The sequence below is a fragment of the Lycorma delicatula genome, chromosome 12 (genome assembly GCF_047948215.1).
Source record: "Lycorma delicatula isolate Av1 chromosome 12, ASM4794821v1, whole genome shotgun sequence".
Lineage (NCBI taxonomy): Eukaryota > Metazoa > Arthropoda > Insecta > Hemiptera > Fulgoridae > Lycorma > Lycorma delicatula.
This window is the reverse complement of record NC_134466.1, coordinates 55,508,541-55,527,061: the sequence shown is the minus strand read 5'-3', so window position 1 is coordinate 55,527,061 and position 18,521 is coordinate 55,508,541. Positions and strand designations below refer to the sequence as shown.

The 18,521-nt window shown below is 28.8% G+C and overlaps 1 protein-coding gene across 1 annotated transcript in view; it reads right to left on the bottom strand.

The window, feature by feature from the left end:
* Positions 1 to 972: 972 nt before the first annotated feature.
* The window catches only part of LOC142332762 (uncharacterized), a 689,554-nt gene continuing 672,005 nt past the window's right edge, over positions 973 to 18,521 (bottom strand). Inside the window, exons 12-14 of the mRNA XM_075379377.1 lie at positions 11,497 to 11,674; positions 3,759 to 3,856; positions 973 to 1,217 (exon numbers count right to left, since the gene is read on the bottom strand). Of these exons, the coding sequence (XP_075235492.1) occupies positions 973 to 1,217; positions 3,759 to 3,856; positions 11,497 to 11,674 (521 nt within the window). The remainder of the gene's footprint in view (positions 1,218 to 3,758; positions 3,857 to 11,496; positions 11,675 to 18,521) is intronic.

The following is an 18,521-nucleotide window of genomic DNA, read 5'->3' as shown; positions in this document are numbered from 1 at the left end:
TTATTATTACTGTATTTTTTCCTTTCTTCAATATGTTGAGTGGATTTGCAGAAATTTCTGTTTCATTACAACATATTATGGATAGAAAAATTCTGAATTAAAAAAATAGTTAACAAATTTTAAACTTAAGATGGGTAAGTCTGCAATCTGTCACCAACATTTAACTAATGTCTCAGTGATAAATATATTTCTCTAGTTTTAAAAAGTACAAATTAAAAAAAATGTCAAATTAAAAAGTACTTATATTTTAAAAAAGAATGAGTTATTTGGATAATTAATTTTTTAATTTAATATCATGTAGGGTGTGATTAAGGTCCATTTTTATAAAAACATATGTGTGATTTATTAATTGAAGTTTTTTTCACACCTACAAACCATAAAGTAAAACTGTTTTTCAGTTTATATGCAATTTTAATTATTAAATAAAAAATGACTGTAGAATATGATAAAAGTTATATTCATATGTAAACTGAAAGTATTTTGTTCATGAGATATGTGTATGTATGCATAAATTTAGAAAAATAGTTATAGAAATATTTGTAGTAAATATTTATAATCACTTAATCAATGACGACAATGCTTGGATTACATTTGTTAAAACCGACTAGTTCTTACAACCAGCTTTCAGCAATAAAAATTTAATTCACACAAAAATATTGTTAATAATAATAATATAGAAAAGAAACTATTACATTATTCTGTATTTTCATTTAGTACAATATTGACAGATTAAATTAAATGATTTATGGGATGTAAATAGATAAGCAGCCAAAAAAAAATTTAAATCATATTTTGCAATAATATGTAAGACGATGAAATTGAAACAATTCTTTCTCACAATTTAAAACAAGGTAATTCTCAGAAAAATAAATAAGTAAAATAATTAAGTGAAATTAAAAAAGCAAATTAATCATAATTTATAACTAAAATTAAGTTGGATGTAGCAGATTATCCACCATCATATCGTCTCTGTTAAATAATCGATTCACGATTTCTTTCATTATCCTCAGCACTGCTATCAGCACTACTAGCTCCACAAATCTGCATTTCGATTTCAGCCAAACGATGTTCAACTTCCCATTGCTGTTGACTTAATTTCATACTTAATGTAGCATTTTCTGTTTCGAGTGTAATGAGGCGTTCTCGCAGTCTTTTAATTTCTGCTATGAAGGCCTCCTGTGATATCATGTCTGGACTTGTACCTCCTATACTTGGTCCTATTGAAAAGAAAACAAATCAATGTATTAAGAACTGATTATTACATAAAATGACAAGTAACAATTATGGATGAAAAATAATTATAAATAGATAAAGATAAAATAAAATGTTTGTTCAATAATAATAATAACAATAATTAAAATAAAAATTGTGCAATAAAAAACACGACTGCCAAAAAAAAAAACATTCCTGACATATATTGCTCTGTAATACAGAATAATTAAAGAGCGTGCAGGCGACAGTTTTATATATGCATTTTTTCAAATGTTTTAAACGATTATATAAAGGATTCAAATGATACCAATTTTAATGTAAAATAATCATTACATTATAAAAATTATATAACTCAATGATTTAAAACTGTTCAATTATATTTAAATTTTATCAGCCTGTAAAAAATTATTTGATTATTAAGTACATAAAATTTAAAATGTTTAATCCAGTTTATTTTTATTAGAGATGTGTTTTAAAGTTGATGTTTTTATAAAATTGCTAATACCTGTGACTTTTCTCTTTTCCACACCATTAATACAATAAACTAAGAGTGATAAATAATTTCAAATTGCTATACTTCTTTTCATAGGCCACATTTAATCATTAAAGTGATTTTTACGTTATTGAAAAAAGTAGGTATGAAAGAACATCAAATTTGCACTAACATTTTAATACAAAAGGGAAAAGGCACAAGGAAAATTTATAATAAAAAATCTATAAACAGAATTTAAAAAAAAGTAATTTATTTATAGTAAACATTACTGGTTTTTTTTTGTGAATTATTTAAATTTTATTACAACCAGCTGAAATTTAAAGAATGTAACCAACTGAAAAATTTTGTTAGCATCATTTTGTGCAAAGGTTACGGTAACAAACCATTTTGTTATCGTAACAAAATAGTTTCATTGCCACAACAAACCCTTAGTTACTGAAACATATGATTTGTTATCTGTATGTAAATAAAGAAATATGTTGTCACAGTGTCTGCCATATTAAATTTAGAACAATATTTAAATGTGCTATATTATATTGTTATCAGAACCAAAACTGTGCAAAATTTCAGCTTGATTAGATAATGGGAATTGTGTTAAATTTCAATTACTAAATTTGACTTATTCAGGATTTCAAACAGAAGAAAACCATTGAACAATCAAGTGTCCAGGTGTTAGTATTCATGCTACTGAAGTAGAAAAAGAAACAAATAACACTGACTCATATGGGTTATGCAACATTAGCTCTGGTGAGTTTTTCATTAACAATGGAAAAAGTAGTAAGGTTCTGAAGTGTTAAACCATTTGTATTAGGGACAAAAAAATGTAGATAAGACGACTATTTCTGGTTTGAATAAGAAATATTATTTTAATATATTAAAATAATGAACACTTAAACCTAAAAAAATGATTTTATAAAATTTTAAACTGTGTTTATAGCTTCTTCTGCACTTTTTGTTATTTTGTGATAAATTCTCGAGTTCAGTTTGAGAAATAAAGTTAAACATTAAAAAGAGATATTTCTTTATAATTCTTCCATTAGGATTTATTTCATCACACTTGATTGATTTCAACTAAAACCAACATTTGGTGGTATATAAAACAAATTCATGTATTTTGTGTATTATATAATATATTTTTTTGTTTTATTGCAATTGATGTATCTGTTTTCTGAATATAACCCAGAAAATAGAGAAATACTATATAAACTGATTAAAATTTTGATTTAGAAAAAAATAATGACAGACTAATGAAAGAGATAAAAGTTTATAGGTTCAGAAACAAGATTCACCAGTTAAACTACACTAATGATAAATAATTTTGGTTATTGGCTTGTACAATTTTATAGAAATAGTTTAGGCATTTTTTGAAAAAATTGATCAATGGTTTTTTTTAATTCTTATTTGTATGGCTTTTATTTACAAAGATTCTTCAAAAGGCTGTTCTATTTCACCATAAAAATGCCACAGCCTTGCCAGTAATCAAACTTGGAACTTCAGTTTAGATGTAGTGTTGCTCTCATAACTGAACTACTTAGGTGGTAAATAATAATTTACACCTAGAAATTAATATATAAGGTAATTTTATTCAAAACATAATTTTATTGTGACGTATTTTTTTAAGAATAATTATTCTTTCTAGTGACTTTCTAGTGACCAATTTCATGATAAACTATTTATTTACTCTTCCACTGTTAAGTGCAGATCTCTGCCCAACTACAATTATCCTATTTTTTCTTTTTTGGATGATAAGAAAGGATTTTTTAGTTTGTGAAGAAATTCTAAGTTGGACCATGATCTGGATCCAGAAACTTCTGTATGAAAGAGAAATGCTACAACTCTACCACAGAGGATGGTAATTAAAATCATTACAGTATAAAATAGTAACACCTTAGCTACATCATAAGAATTATAACATAGGGAATTTTATATTTAGTTAAAAATAATTGTATTAGCACATGAGTAATTATAACATAAAATTAAAAATAAACTTTTTAATTAATAATAGTAATAACAGTAATAATACTAAGAATAAGCAAAAGAAAAAAAAAATTACCTGGAGGTTTGATTAAATCTGTTGAAGTACGATCTTCGGAAGAACGAGTGCTAGATAATACAGACATGGGAGATTCATTTGTTGTAGTAACTGTTGGTCTGAAAAAAAATTAGAATACAATTACCGGATTAAAAAAAAAAATCAGTCGCAGAATTATCTAATTAATTAATTATATATTAATATATTCTAACCCACAACAGATTTGGTTAGAAGATAACTAGAGAAGAGGAAAAAGTTAAAATAAGGAGAAAAAAGGAGGAATAAAGTGATAAGAAATAGAATGAATTTTGAAATTTTAAGATGAGTATTGAGAAAAAATAAAAAAAATACAAAAGAAAATTGGAAGGAATTGTATAAGTGAGCAAGGATGAATATTAAGAATTTGGTAAGGATGGCAAAGGAGGATCATGGGATAGTTTTATAAGTGAAACAGAACAGGATTTACATGGCAGGCAGACAATGAGATTTAACGTGATGAAAATATTGAATTCGTCAGTAAGAGATTATGGTAGATTTGATATAATACCTAGGACACGATGGCAAAACATTACAGACATACAACGGAATTATCATGATGACATCATCTGTCAGTTACGTGAGGATGGCCAACCAGATTTGTTGACAAATGAGAAATTAAAAAATTCAATTAAAAAAGCTAATAATAGGAAAATAACTGGAATAGTTGGAATTAATATGAAACTACTGAAATATAGAGGTTTTCCTTGCACTGGAGACTGCTTTATCTATTCAATATGTGTTGGGTCCAGTAAGGAGTTCCTTTATCTTGGAATATGCAAAGCTTATAAATATGTTTAAAAAAGGAGAATGAAGTAATCTGGCTAATTATACGTATTATAAGTATTAGTTTGCTAAATGTAATTTATGAGCTTTATGATACTATTGTTTACATGCATTAAAGTTGCTTATGGATTATTTAATTACCGAAGAACAGATGGGCTTTAGAAAAGGGAGATCCCTGCATGAATGCTATCTTTGTCCTCAAGCAACTTATTGAGAAACAGAAAGAATCTAATTTGGAAATGCATATTGTCTTCATTGACTTTAAGAAAGCCTTTGACAATCTAAATAGAGAAATTTTAAGAGGCGGATTATGCAATGGAAAGGATATCCAAGTCATCTAATCTTGGTTGTGTAGAGCTAATATGAATATACAAAGATTTATGTTAAAATGAGAAGTGGCTGGACCACAATAATTCTACCTAATAAGGTTGCAAAACAGGGATGTTGTGTGCCCCCAATTCTTTTTAATATACATATATATTAAAAGGACTGGAAAGAAATGATAGATTCCAGGATAAAAATAGGTAGTTAGCAAATGGTCTCTCTCTTGTGTGAAGATGATAAGGTTTAGGTGGATGATAATGAATATGATTTACAAAGAACTATTTTTAAGTTGCAGCACACTTGTGCTGATGGGGTGAAAATAACAGCTGATAAGTCAAAGACATTGGACTTTTTGGGTTGGCATTCTATTAATTCTAGGATAGTAATAAATGACATCGTTATTGAACAAGTATTAAATTTTAAGGGGGTTTTAGGGAATTTTTTTTTAAAAATGGTAAGATATGCATGCATGCCTGAGCTCAATATTAAGTAGGATTATTTTAGTAAAATTTTGATAAATTTGGCTCTCAAACAACCTCACTCCCTGGAGACCCCAAATTTACAAATTGCCCCATATACATAATTCTCATACCACATTTCATCAAAATCAGTTTGTCCAGTCAAAAGTTAAAGCTTCAAACATACCAACACACATAACACACTAACAAACATTATTACCCCCAATTTTTATTTAGTGGTTTCTGGGTAAGAAACATCAAGAAATGCAAAAAAACCAATACCCCATTATCATAATTTCTTTCTTGCTGCATAGCTCTAGATTCTCAAACTTTTTTGCCCATCACCTTTATTGAGAATCAAAAATTTTCTACTGCCCCCCCAAAATTTTTAAACTTATTGATACAAATAAATAAGGAAATTAAAGGGTTTTGATCTAGCTTTAATGACAAATTGTGAGGTCTTTAATGTAGTGTTGCAGTTCTTGGATTTTGTTCATTTTGTTCAGAGATATTGAAACTGTAATATGATCTTGAGTTAACCTGAGAGCGGGTGATACGTGTTGCAGTTTCAATCTTTAAAGATTTCATTACCTAGGTACAAAATGAACAAAAGCTAAAAACTGCTGTGCTACATTAAACACCTCACAATTTGTCAATAAGCTAGATTAGCTAGATCAAAACCCTTTAATTCCCATATTTATTTGTATCTTGCTTAGATCAGGAGACAAAAGTGGCCTTCTCTCATTAAAGTGGAATATTTCAGTTCAGAAAAATCGAAGAGAGATGTAAAAAAAAATTAATTAAAGCTAGTCTTAAGCTTTTAAACAATTTTAATGCAGTTTACTGAAAAAAATTTGTTTCCCCCATGTGCTTGATCAAACATGAAGAAAAACTTTCAAATTTTTAAAACTTTTTTCTCACTCATTTTTAATTTGATATTTTTTCAAAAATGAAGTATACTGTCAAAAGTAGGGCTTTCAAGCTTTAATTTTTTTTTAATTCATCTCTTAAACCTCTTGGTTGCAAAGTTAAAGTAGTTTGAATAAAATCATTTTTTATCGTAAAATATAGGTGTTCCTTTAATTTTTTGTACTAGTGTAGTAGGTATTTAATTTTAGTTTGAAATATCAAAAAAACATAATTCTTGTCTTTTTATTTAATCAGCCATCGCCTTCCTAGACCGCCTGAACACTCCCAATTTTCTGTGAATCTTTTACTAGGCTTACCATATTTTTTTGGTCCAACCCAGGATATATTTTTGAAATTACTTAAAAGTCTTTATAATTTACTTTATTTATTCAGTTGTATTTTTCACTAGACATGACTTTTTTCAGAAATAATTTGTTTGTTTTAATGACATCATAAAATTTACAACAAGAAAGTTCTGAATTAATTTTAACATTTGGCAGATGTTTAACAGTAGATACTGAAAGTCAACCCCTTTCTGCAGACCAAATGTTCCCCGTAATTGAAAAAAACTCTCTCAACTGGAGCAGATGTCCCAGGCAAAGACAGCTTACTCAACCATTTTAGAAATATTACAACATGAAATATCATATCTTTTGAAACACCTTAAAAATTGCTTTCCACTTCTCTTCAATAATATCTGGGTACTTTTTCAGAACTTGATCTCCAACCTACCCTTTGGTTTTGAATTACCTGGTTCAACAATGTACGTTCATCAAATAAGTCATCAATATTTATGGAATTTTTTATAATTTCATTAACAACTTGTACGGTCTCTTCTAAATCAGATCAATCAAATTCAGTTCCTAAATTTATCCACTGAAACTTACTAACTTTATCAAAACTGGTTCTCCACAACTCTAAGTATTAGATACTAGAATTATAAAAATGTTCTATGCTTGAGAAGAATTTTTGTTCCTGAACATCATTATTTTCTTTTAGAGTGCATAGCAATTCTTTGGCAGAAGATGGTATAAATTTGTGGGTTTTTCTTTCCTGAAGTTGAAAAATTAATTCAGGATATGCTTCTGTTGCTGGGATAGAATTAGCTTCCAATCTCAGAACTACATTATTAAATAACTAGAGTACCATATAAAATTTCAAAAACAGTTCACTTCTAGATTTTCAAAATCAAATAATAATTTTGGGCATTTGTCACAAGATAAGAAGTATGATTTCAGGCCATCAAAAATTGAAAGAATTCTTTCTATTGCAGGTTAAAAACTAAGGAACTTTGTGCTGCTATGAGACAATACTTTTTTGTAATCTGTTTCCACAAATTCACCAAAACTCTTTAAGTTTTGTTACTCTTACTGTATATATGTGAAAATATATATAAATTTTTATAACAATAACTTCTATGTCCAGGAGCAGAGAATCACATACTGAATCATGTACTGAATTGTGTACAGTGTAGGCCGAACAACCAATTCCTAAAATAGGTCTATCAAAATCACTTTGAACTTTTCTGAACACATCTTCATTCCCCTTTCTCTTCACACCACCAAAATTCCTGTTAGTGTTATCAGCAGTATAACAACTTTTCCTCAAGTTTGTATTTTTTCACACACTGCAAAAGATACAGAGTCAAAATTTGGGCAGTTTCACCTGACACTTCATCGAAATTTAAAAGTTTAACTTGTATTCCCTCCTCCAGACTGAAATAACTTACAACAGCTGGAACAGGTTTTACTTCACTTCTGTTTAAGCTATCCATTGTTACTGTTACATAAATAATGTTTTTCGAAGAACACAACACAGTATCAAATATAAATAGTAAAATAACATTAACAATAATTGCTTTGGTTTTGATTCTAGCAGATGAAAATTTTAGATCATATAACTTTTTAACCAGTTTTGATGTGCAGTCTGATGTTTTGAAACCGAGTTTGTGTCTAGCAGTGTGTTATGAAAATGTAGCTTCTATAGCAGCACACTCCAGATCACTGTTGTTGTTATTCCCATCTTTGGGTTTAAAAAAATCTCTTATGTTTGCTGAAACAGTAACATTCATAGCACTCCTATGTTTAGCTGTTTTCACATGGTCTTCAATATCACACTTTCCTTTATGTGCAACAGAAAATTCTCCAGTAAATAGTGTGCAATAAATATGTTCATTGTTACTGTCATTATACAATTTCAAAAATTGATATTCCTGTTGCAGGTTAACATTAGACACACATTTTCTTTTGCCCATTGCTAAATGATGAGACAAAAAATGAATAAAGATAAAATGATCAAAAACATGTAGACAAGTTACTTCACACATGAAAAGAACATAAACACATTGCCCCTGTTGTGTTGACAAATGACTAAGTAAAAAGTTGTGGCAAGATTGGTAGTCATGCCTCTGTCAAAATCAACGTTAGTGCTTGCCCCAAGGTCGGCTGAGAGATGCGGTCATAAGAGAATGTTTAAAAGCGCAATGTCGAATACTTAAGTCTAAAATTAAAAAAAAATCCTCACCAATCATAAAATTGTCAAACCCTGGACATTTTTGCAACTCCAGACCGCACTAAAAAACCAAGACTGTATAGGCAAATCCCAGACGTATGGTAAGCCTACCTTTTACCGCCCCCTCTGAAGACATCCACAAGGAGGCGTTATGAGAACAAATGTTCTAGAGCTTTAATGCCAGGAAATTAAAAATAAATGTGATTAATATCATATTAATTATTTAAATATAAATACATTAAATAATGATAAGGTAAATAAAAAATTTACTACAAAATAATTTGTAATTCAAAATTTTCAGTATTGAAAATTATTTTGAACACATACTTCTATGTTCAAACGGGTATATAAGAGTTTATTAACAGAGTCTTGAAGTTCATAGCAGTGAGCAGTTTCATAGAGGTTCCAAACAACAGCACATTATTCCAGGCCTAATCAACTAGGAAGACAGAAAATAATTAGAGTACTTTGTTTATTTTTGTTTTTTATTTTAATTTATTTTACGTATGAGTGTGCCAATAAGTGTACTGCTATATTTGTGTGGTAGATATTTTATAAAATTGAGATTAGTGGTCTTCTGGAAAATATCAGAAATCAGTATTACTAGGAGAGAAACAGACAGTAAAGACCATAGATTTAACTTATGTCCTGTAAAGGACTTATGAAGAAGATAGTACTTGTAAGACAGTTACTCCATTTCATATTTAAGCCTACTACTATTGAGAAATGTTAGTGGTTGAATCCAAAATCAAAGTATTCATCCACTAATGAAACAGGGATTCAAAAGTAAAAAAAATGTACCTTTAAATCTGAATAGAATCTAGGTCTTGCAATATCACAAACGAGCTGTCACAACTGGCCAATTATTGATAATGAAATCACTAATGTTCTGATAATTTTAGTAGTAAATTGACTGGGTAAAAGCTTTTCATAAGTTTACTTTTTTAAAGATTTATATTCTGCAAGTTTTTTCCTGTATAAACATATTTCCAAAACATTTGTTGGGCCATTGGCAGAGCTATTCTGATCATTTGACAAACTGTTCTAAGTAGATGATAACATATTAACTGCAAATTACTAAAATGTTTACGTGTTCATAACTTTCTGTTTTCATCCTGTTGAATCATAAACATTATTTGTCTACTTACATATCAATATACATATGGTAAATTATTCTAAGAAAAATATATAAACAGCTACAGCCTATGCTTACATAGGCCCCCTGTTTACATTCTGACAGTTACCCACACAAAATCCTAATAACTAATTTGAATTAGAAAATATAAAATTTGAATAATTATTACTTCTGTTTTTCTTTTTGTGACATTGGCATATTTCAATTTCAAAATTGTTCCCCGACTGCAAAAAGTTAAATATCACAAAAAAATAATTCTTTTCAAGAAAATAGACTGTTCTGATGTGCATCTATTCCTTTTAATTTTGTGCTAATTTCTTAGGCAAAACATATCTCCTGCGTTTACATCTTCAATTACCTGTTTCAGATGCATTCCAATTAATGTATTTTTTTTAAACTTACACTCTCTACAAGCAACCTCTTCTAAAACCACTAATCTATACATTGTCCACAAACCTTTCCTTTTTAAAAGATTGTGTGACAACTTTTCTTTAACAACTTGCCTTAAAACCTTTCAGTCTACTTAATTTATAACATTCTTCTGTGATACTATATGTCAAAAGTCTCTTTCCTGCCTTCCTTATTGTTTATACTTCACTGTTATACATAGCTATACAATACTGCTATAGTTAAGAATTATATTTATAATCTAATTTTAATTCTATTCCTAAATTTATGTTTGATAGTAGTAAATTTCCATAATATACCTAATATCTTACTTCTGGACTTAACTGTTTGTATTTTCTTTTCTGATTTTAAAAAGGATATTAATAATTATTGTGAAAATGAATCTTACCAAAGCGCTGAAGATAATTATAAAAAGTCAGTGAATAGGTCAAAAATTGATGAAGGATAGATGGAAGTAATAAGAGTACTTTTTAAATGCATCATTAGATGGCGGCACAATTCAGATCCAGGTCAATAATGTTCAGTTAATTGTCGCTGGATGATGATGTAGTTGTTTGTAGCTCCATTTAAGAATGGCATCTGTGTATATGGAGATATTTTTCAATATTTATGAAGATATATTTCCTGTTAATGGTGAGAAGTGTTTGTCAAATTATACAGAGCCTAAACTGTGTCAATAATTTCTTGCAGAATCGCTCAATATTTCTTGACATAGACCAACCTGGTCGCCCTGTTCAATTACAACTCAACCTACAATGCAGCCATGTGGATGAGATATTTTAGCAAACAGATGTGTAAAAATAAATGACACAGCAATTTCAATAACAAGTTTTATTACGTAATGCATAATTGTTTGAATTTATGAAAATTATGGTTATAGTGGTGCCCGCAAAACTGACTGGGGTGTACAATTGACTTGAATGTATGTGCTTTCAACAGTTTCTTGTTATACCAGTAAAGGAAAATATAATTAATCTGATTGTTAAGCAATCCATTTAAGAATAAATCATGGTTGGATCACTTTTGAACCAGTCCAAATTAAAGTGCGGTTTAATATAATAGAAACATCTTGTTTACTTCTATACAAGAAATTTTAGGTTATGTCTTCAACTGGCTATATTTATAATGTTTTGGGGCTATAAAAAACTAATTTAATGTAATTAATATCAAAATTCTGTAAAACTTAACTTACCTTGAAGCTGGACTAATTAAAGGACTAAATAATGGATTAGTAGCATATGATGGTGGAGCTAGTGAGGCACTATGCCTTCCACCGATAGGATCTAAAGGTGATATCCACATATCTTCTAAAGGAACTCTTCCTCTTGTTTCAACAAGTCCTGGGGTCGATTGACTTCTACCCATTGCAGCTGTAATTAAAAATAAATTAATTTACAATAAAAGGAGTCAGATTTCATGACAAATTTCTAAATGTACTTACCAATATACTAAAAAAAAAAACAAAACAATTTCATTGGTTTGGTGATATTACAATGTAGTTTAAATAAAGTCAATATGAAAGGTAGAAAGAAAGAGAATACTATCATTTGAAATAATGTAAAATAATAAAAGTTTTGAGGATAGGTGACAATAATCCAATAAATGTCTACAATAAAGAAGAAAGAATTGAATGAATAAAACATACAGATACTTAGGAAACAAGTTAATAAATTTAAAAACAAAATGAAAATCAGAATAGAAATGTACAAAAAAGCATTCAATCAGAAGAAACAATTATTACTTAATAAAATGTTGCCAGACTTGAAGGAGTGACTTCTGAACTGTTATGTTTAGGATATACAAGTATAAAAGTGAAACAGGGATCCTGAGGAAAAAAGTCAAGAAAAGAGTTGAAAACACATGAAATGTGGGTTGGAGGAGCTTGTAGAAAATTAAGTGGGATGAAAAATAAAGAAGTAATAAAGAGACAGAAAAAGAATAAATGAAATGTTAAGCTTAGCAGGAGCAATCCAGACAGTCTAAGAGTTGTCATCAGAAGAGGGAATGGTTAATCAAAATAATATTAGAAAGGTCAGAAGAAAATGCAAAAAGAGAGACTGAATAAAGAAAAATTATAGTTGATTCACAATCAACTATAAGAGTTTGCAGAAATTCAAAAGTTTAGAAGAAATAGAAGAGAATGAAGACAGACATAATGCAAGAGACCTGCCTAAGAACAGATAATCCCAAATCTTTATAATTCTAAACTGATAATACACAAAACTGTAAACTCAGAATTCATTTTCTTGTATGTAGAGTTTGTACAAATGTTGAAATGTACTGTATATGTTAAAAATGTAGATAAGAGTTTTCCCAAATTAATCAAACATATGTTATAAATCTTGATATACTCAAATTTTTACTTATTTTATTAAATTTGCAAATATTTATCTGGGTAAATTCAAAGAAATCTATTCATTATATATAAACATTAAAATCAGAAAATAAACAAATAGTTGCATAAAACTAAACAGAAATCATTGTTATATAAGCAAAACATGTCAATACATTTAATTCCGGCAGATAGGAGATTAGTTAATTAGAGCAACTATTTAAGTGGAAAAAAAAAATCTTAAAAGATAAATTAAAATTTTCTTTATTTATTTGTGAGTGACTTGCTGAATAAACAGGTAATTATTTTTTATTAAAATCTAAAACAACCCTTATTGAGTAATTACATTATTTCTATTGTAATAATAGCTATTTACTAGCTTACATGTACTGGCATATGCTATTATTGATTTGCTTTTCATTGTTATGATCATCAAAAAAAGATTATACTTTGACATTTATTTACTAATTAAACTTCAGTTAAGGTAAAAATGGTTCAGTAACTGAAATGAGATAATAAGAAATGTAAATACAGTTGTACCACATTTAAAAAAAAATAGTTAAAGTCAAAGTTTAATTAATTCTAGTAATTGTTTGGTAATGTAATTGTAATCATCAGCTAAAGAGACTATTTTTCTTTAGATTATAAATTTCAGTTGTTACAGAATCTTCTCAAGTAGTAATCCCACTTTTGCAGAGAAAATAATTAATGAGATATGCAATTATAAACAAAGTTTAGACAAGTCAGTGTTCAATGATAAAGCAACATTTCATGTTTATCAACTTTCATATATGAACTCTTGATCAATAATTTTTTTTTAAAATGACTAGTTACTTTACAGATACAATTTATAGATATATAAATATCTATTACAATCTATATTACTAGTTACAATTTATAGTTATATAATATTATGTAAAGATTCAAACTTTGTTTAACCATTTTCTGGTGTATTTTCAGTTACTTCTGAACTAATCTCAAAAAAATCCTTTATGTCTAAAGATTATTCCTTCACAAAGTGAATAGGCTATATAAAAATACTAGCTTCCCATTGCAGCTTCGCCTGTATTATATGATTACTTGTGTTTCCTGTAGCGGTCAATTTTTTTATTTTATCTTCTTTACTCAAGTAACCAGAGAAAGGTGCAGCCAATCATACATACAGTTACAATGGCAGTGGCTGTGTTGGTTAAGCTACAGCGCCATATACCTTCGCACCCCTTAAAAAATCGGAATTAAAAAATCCTAAATTGGTTTTTAAATACTTATCTGAAGAGTATTTGCAAACCCAAATCTACTGAATATCTAGTTTACTATAGTCGAGAATGGGAAAATTTACTTGTTCAAAATTTTTTTACCTTTCTTCATCCCCTTTCAAGGACGAATTTCAAAAATCTAGAAATTGGTTTATTGACATGAAGATTACACTTATCAAAAATCAGGTTGATTTCATCATTTGTTATCAATAAATTAAAAAAATAACAGGGTTTTAAAAAACCAAAAATCCATTTTAACATTTTTAATCTCTGAATTTAAAAATAAATATAGAAATCAGTTTTTAGATATTTGTATTGAAATTAAACGCACCAAAAATTAGGTTGATATCTGTTATCAAGAAATCAAAAAAAAAGGAAATAATAATTTCATTGTTACTCCAGGAGAAAGTGTATACTAATTTCATCAATTTATCTTCAGTAGTTTCTGCTTGGCATTGATCACACATGACATGCTATTTTATATATATATATATATATATATATATATATATATAAATATCATGCTGCCTCGGCTTTGCCCGAGATTATAATGTAGCCAACCCATTCTCTAACAGTATTAAATTGATAGAACTTCCAGGTATACAATATTTTTTGCGGCGTTTTGATTTTCTAGTAGCAGAATGTATTAACTTCCCGAATTACCAGTTCTGGAAAGTCCAACAGGTAACTGTCCATGAGAAAAACACTCTGATCGTAAATCAATATCAATGTCTTTGAATATCTGGCCTTATGTTTTATTGAGTTTTATAGCAAATGAAAGTTTTATAGAGAATTGCAGCCTCTTGAATTGAAATGATAAGTTTTTTGGGATCATTGGGATGCGGGGTATAAGAGCTAGCTCTCCTGCAGCTGGATCTATCAAAATAGTAGCCTCAATGATGTGATTTCGCATATTTCTGATTTGCAACCTCGTGTCATTACATAACCTTGGAGGGTTAAGGTTTCATAGTAAAGTAACACTCATTTTAAGATTGAGACTATGAGCTGGCAAGATTAAGAGAATTAAAAAATTCTGGAGGACAGTGTACTGTCTCTTCAGTATTGATTACAGAATTTACAGATCGATATTCCTTGCTTGCCTTTCAATTTTTTCTAAAATCATATTATTAATTTCATATGCAGAAATATTTTGAGGAGTTATGATAGATGTTTCACAAAGCCACTCGTATGGTTTTTGTAAAAGCTTACTACTAATTTCTGGATAAATATTAGGAATGAGATCATTCATTGCATGCACAACAGTACCAATGTTTTCATTGACAAAAATGCAACCATCATTGTGGGGGAGAGCCTCATTTCCAATGTTTAATGATTGTAAGGGAAAGTTAGCATCACCACCCCCTAAGATAAACTCTCATATTGATTCTTAAGTTAATAGAGAGGACAAATTTCCATAAAAGTGATGATTTAAGACATGCCTGAACAAAATCAGCCCTAATTCCTCTCGTGATGACAGGCAATGTCTGCCAAAAGTCTCCAGCAAACATGAAAATTACACCACCCATTAATTTACTGCATGATCTAATATCTTGAAGGGTTCGATCAATGGCTTCAATATGAGCTCGATGACTCATTGTGCATTCATTCCACACTATCACTTTAGCATCTTTTACCAAATTTATCTAAGTGGATCATTTTTACGAATAGAAGAAACAGATTCTTGTCCAGATGCAACATTTAATGATAAATTAAAAGCGGAATGTGTAGTTCTCCCACCATTTATAAGTGTAGCAGCTGATATTACACTGATTGATATGATATTACACTGATTGCAACGTTTTTAGTTGAGCAAACAGCAGATTGATTAAGTAAGTTTTTCCTTAATAATAGGTCAACAGTTTCATCGGGGAGTTCAGCAGATATGATAAAATTAATTTCGTCAGGTCGTATTTTAGTTACTAACCTTACAATATGTGACAGTGAGGTCAAAACCTTTTTTACCTTTCGACACTTAGCGTATAGCAGCAGTTGACCGACCCAAATATTTATTTTTTGTTAATAAAGTCTGGTTGTTTTTTCATTTTCAAATGGAAAATTCTGGATATAATATCGTGTCTATCAGTAGATGTTTGACCAATGAATGGATGGTTTTTTTATTTCTGGCCATTCAGGATTGCACGTAAAGTGTAGCCATAGCCTACGCCAATAACGTAATTATTTTAATTTATATTTTTAATTTACTTATTATTTAGTAATTTTATTTATATAATGTTATAAATTTGAATACTCAAATATTTATCGCCTATTACAGAACCAATGTATCATATTACCAGAGAAATCGAATGCAACTGCATTAAGCTAACACACGAATTAACGATTTTCAGTTATCGGCAGTTTACGCTCTCGATTAAGTAGACTGAATTTAGCGCAACATGTCCGCCACCTAGCGGAGAGCCAATATACTACGTAAAATTTTTTTTAACCTCCGGGACAACAGTTAAGTAGGTATTGTTTCATTGGATGAGATGAATGAAAATTTTTGTAGCCTGTGAAAATATCATGCCTGACCGGGACGCTACCGCTGGCGGCCACGGAGGCCGGCTACGTAAAACGTTGTTGCCTGAGCACAAGGTATCTGCCGGTTATTGGAGGGTCAACATACTACGTATGGAGGCAGTAACGCATTATCTTTTTAACGTGCTTTTTTATTGTCGGTTTTTATGGTTTTTCGATATTAAATAAATCTATAAACCTTCTCACTTATACCAAGAATCATGGTAAAAATTTAGTTGCGATTGATCGAGAATTCTTTCTGTTTATTCCGAACAAAAAAAAAACCCCTTCCTCTTTATACAATAGTATAGAATGGAATTTCATCACTATCCGCCTTGAATTTTACCCCTTTGATACTTTTCATGATGAAATCACAAAATATAAAAATAAAATTGTTTGTGAGAGCTATTTATTTTAGGAACAAACTTTGGTATCAGACTCTTTTAATCTAGGAAGGGGTTGATAAAAATAAATCCTCATGTTGTAAAATACTGTGTTATTATTCAAATTATTATTAAATACTTATTATTCAAAATATATTCTACTTTCGGGAGTAAAAAACGTTAATTATACAGAAAAACTTCAATCTCCATAGATTGGTATTCAGGTCGACTTTTCTTTACAAAAAGGTGTCTAACTACCACAGATAATGTACTCAATAAATTAAAAGTTTCAGTAGTCTTTCACCCTTTACCCACTACTAACCATAAGTTAACAAAATATGAAAAAATTAAAATATTTGAATCATTACTTTTCAAAACATTCTCTATTATTACCAATTATTTTATGCCTTCCTTGGCTCTCATTTACCCTTCTGTTATGAAAACCTGATGGCCCTAAAAATTAGCATTTCCATATCCCACGCACAAACTTTAAGCTTATGTAGCGATATCATAAAGCAAAAAAAGCATAAAATTAATATTTGTAAAAGTAACTACTGTTAGCTTTAAACTGTAAATATAAAGTTAAGCTTTTCTGTATATATTCCTCTCAATATGGTCTTAAGAATTACTGTTTTAAAGAATCCCTTTTTTCCTTTTTTTTGTTAATCAACTTTTTTCTCACTGGTAATATTAGTGAATCTGATTTCAGTGAAACTTACATGGGGCATTAAATGTAACTACAATTAAAATATATCTCATATTTAACAAATAAAAAGAAAAGTAATTTAATCATTCAGGATGAATTTATGCAGAACAGAAATGCAAAATCAAAGCACATAAAATCTGCAATAACACAGGATGCATCATTTTTTCAAATTGTAAGCAGGAATCTGATCTCCTTCCACAGTTAGTAAAACATTTTTTTCATGATTTACTCTTTTAGAATATTTTAAAAACATTCTAATCAAAAAAAAACAGTGGAGAATAAAATTTGAAATGTTTATGCAGGAAATGTTTTTTATCCAACCATATGATCCTATCTATACATTATAAAATGTATTACTTCCGATCTATTTTTATGAATTATTTCTTGGAAAAATAACATTCATTTCTTCCATGATAACCTAAAATAAAGTACCTGGAGTTAGTACCTCAGGTAAAACCAAGCACTTCTTCCATTAAAAAAAAAAAAAACAATATTCTTGTTAAAAAAGGAAACGTCATCAGTTATATTACTGATTTTGACACATCTAATATTTTTTCATTTTTTAATGAAATGAAATATTTTGTACATTAATATTCAGCATTTGAATTCAGTTATAGATATGAAATATTAATTTATGAAAAACTTTAGTTTGAAATCTGGAATTTTAAATCATGAAATTTGGAATATTTGATCATGAAAAAATCATTATATAGTATATTTTCAAATGTAATAGCTGTAATAAATACAGCAAAAACAGACGACCAAAAATGATTACAACAAATCAAAATAATAAGCTTATGTAAAAAAATAAAATAATTGACTTATTTCTGTACTTTTTATTGAAGAATTTTTTCAGAAATACGTTATAAAAATATATATCATGGATCTACCTCTTGAGCATAAGTGGTATGCCAGTTAATTTTGAAAAAGCAAGGTAAATTATTTTATAAATTGATCAATTTACATGTATGATTTATGTCTTATTTTTGGAATTTTCATTTGTTGTGATTTAAGTACATTTTGAAA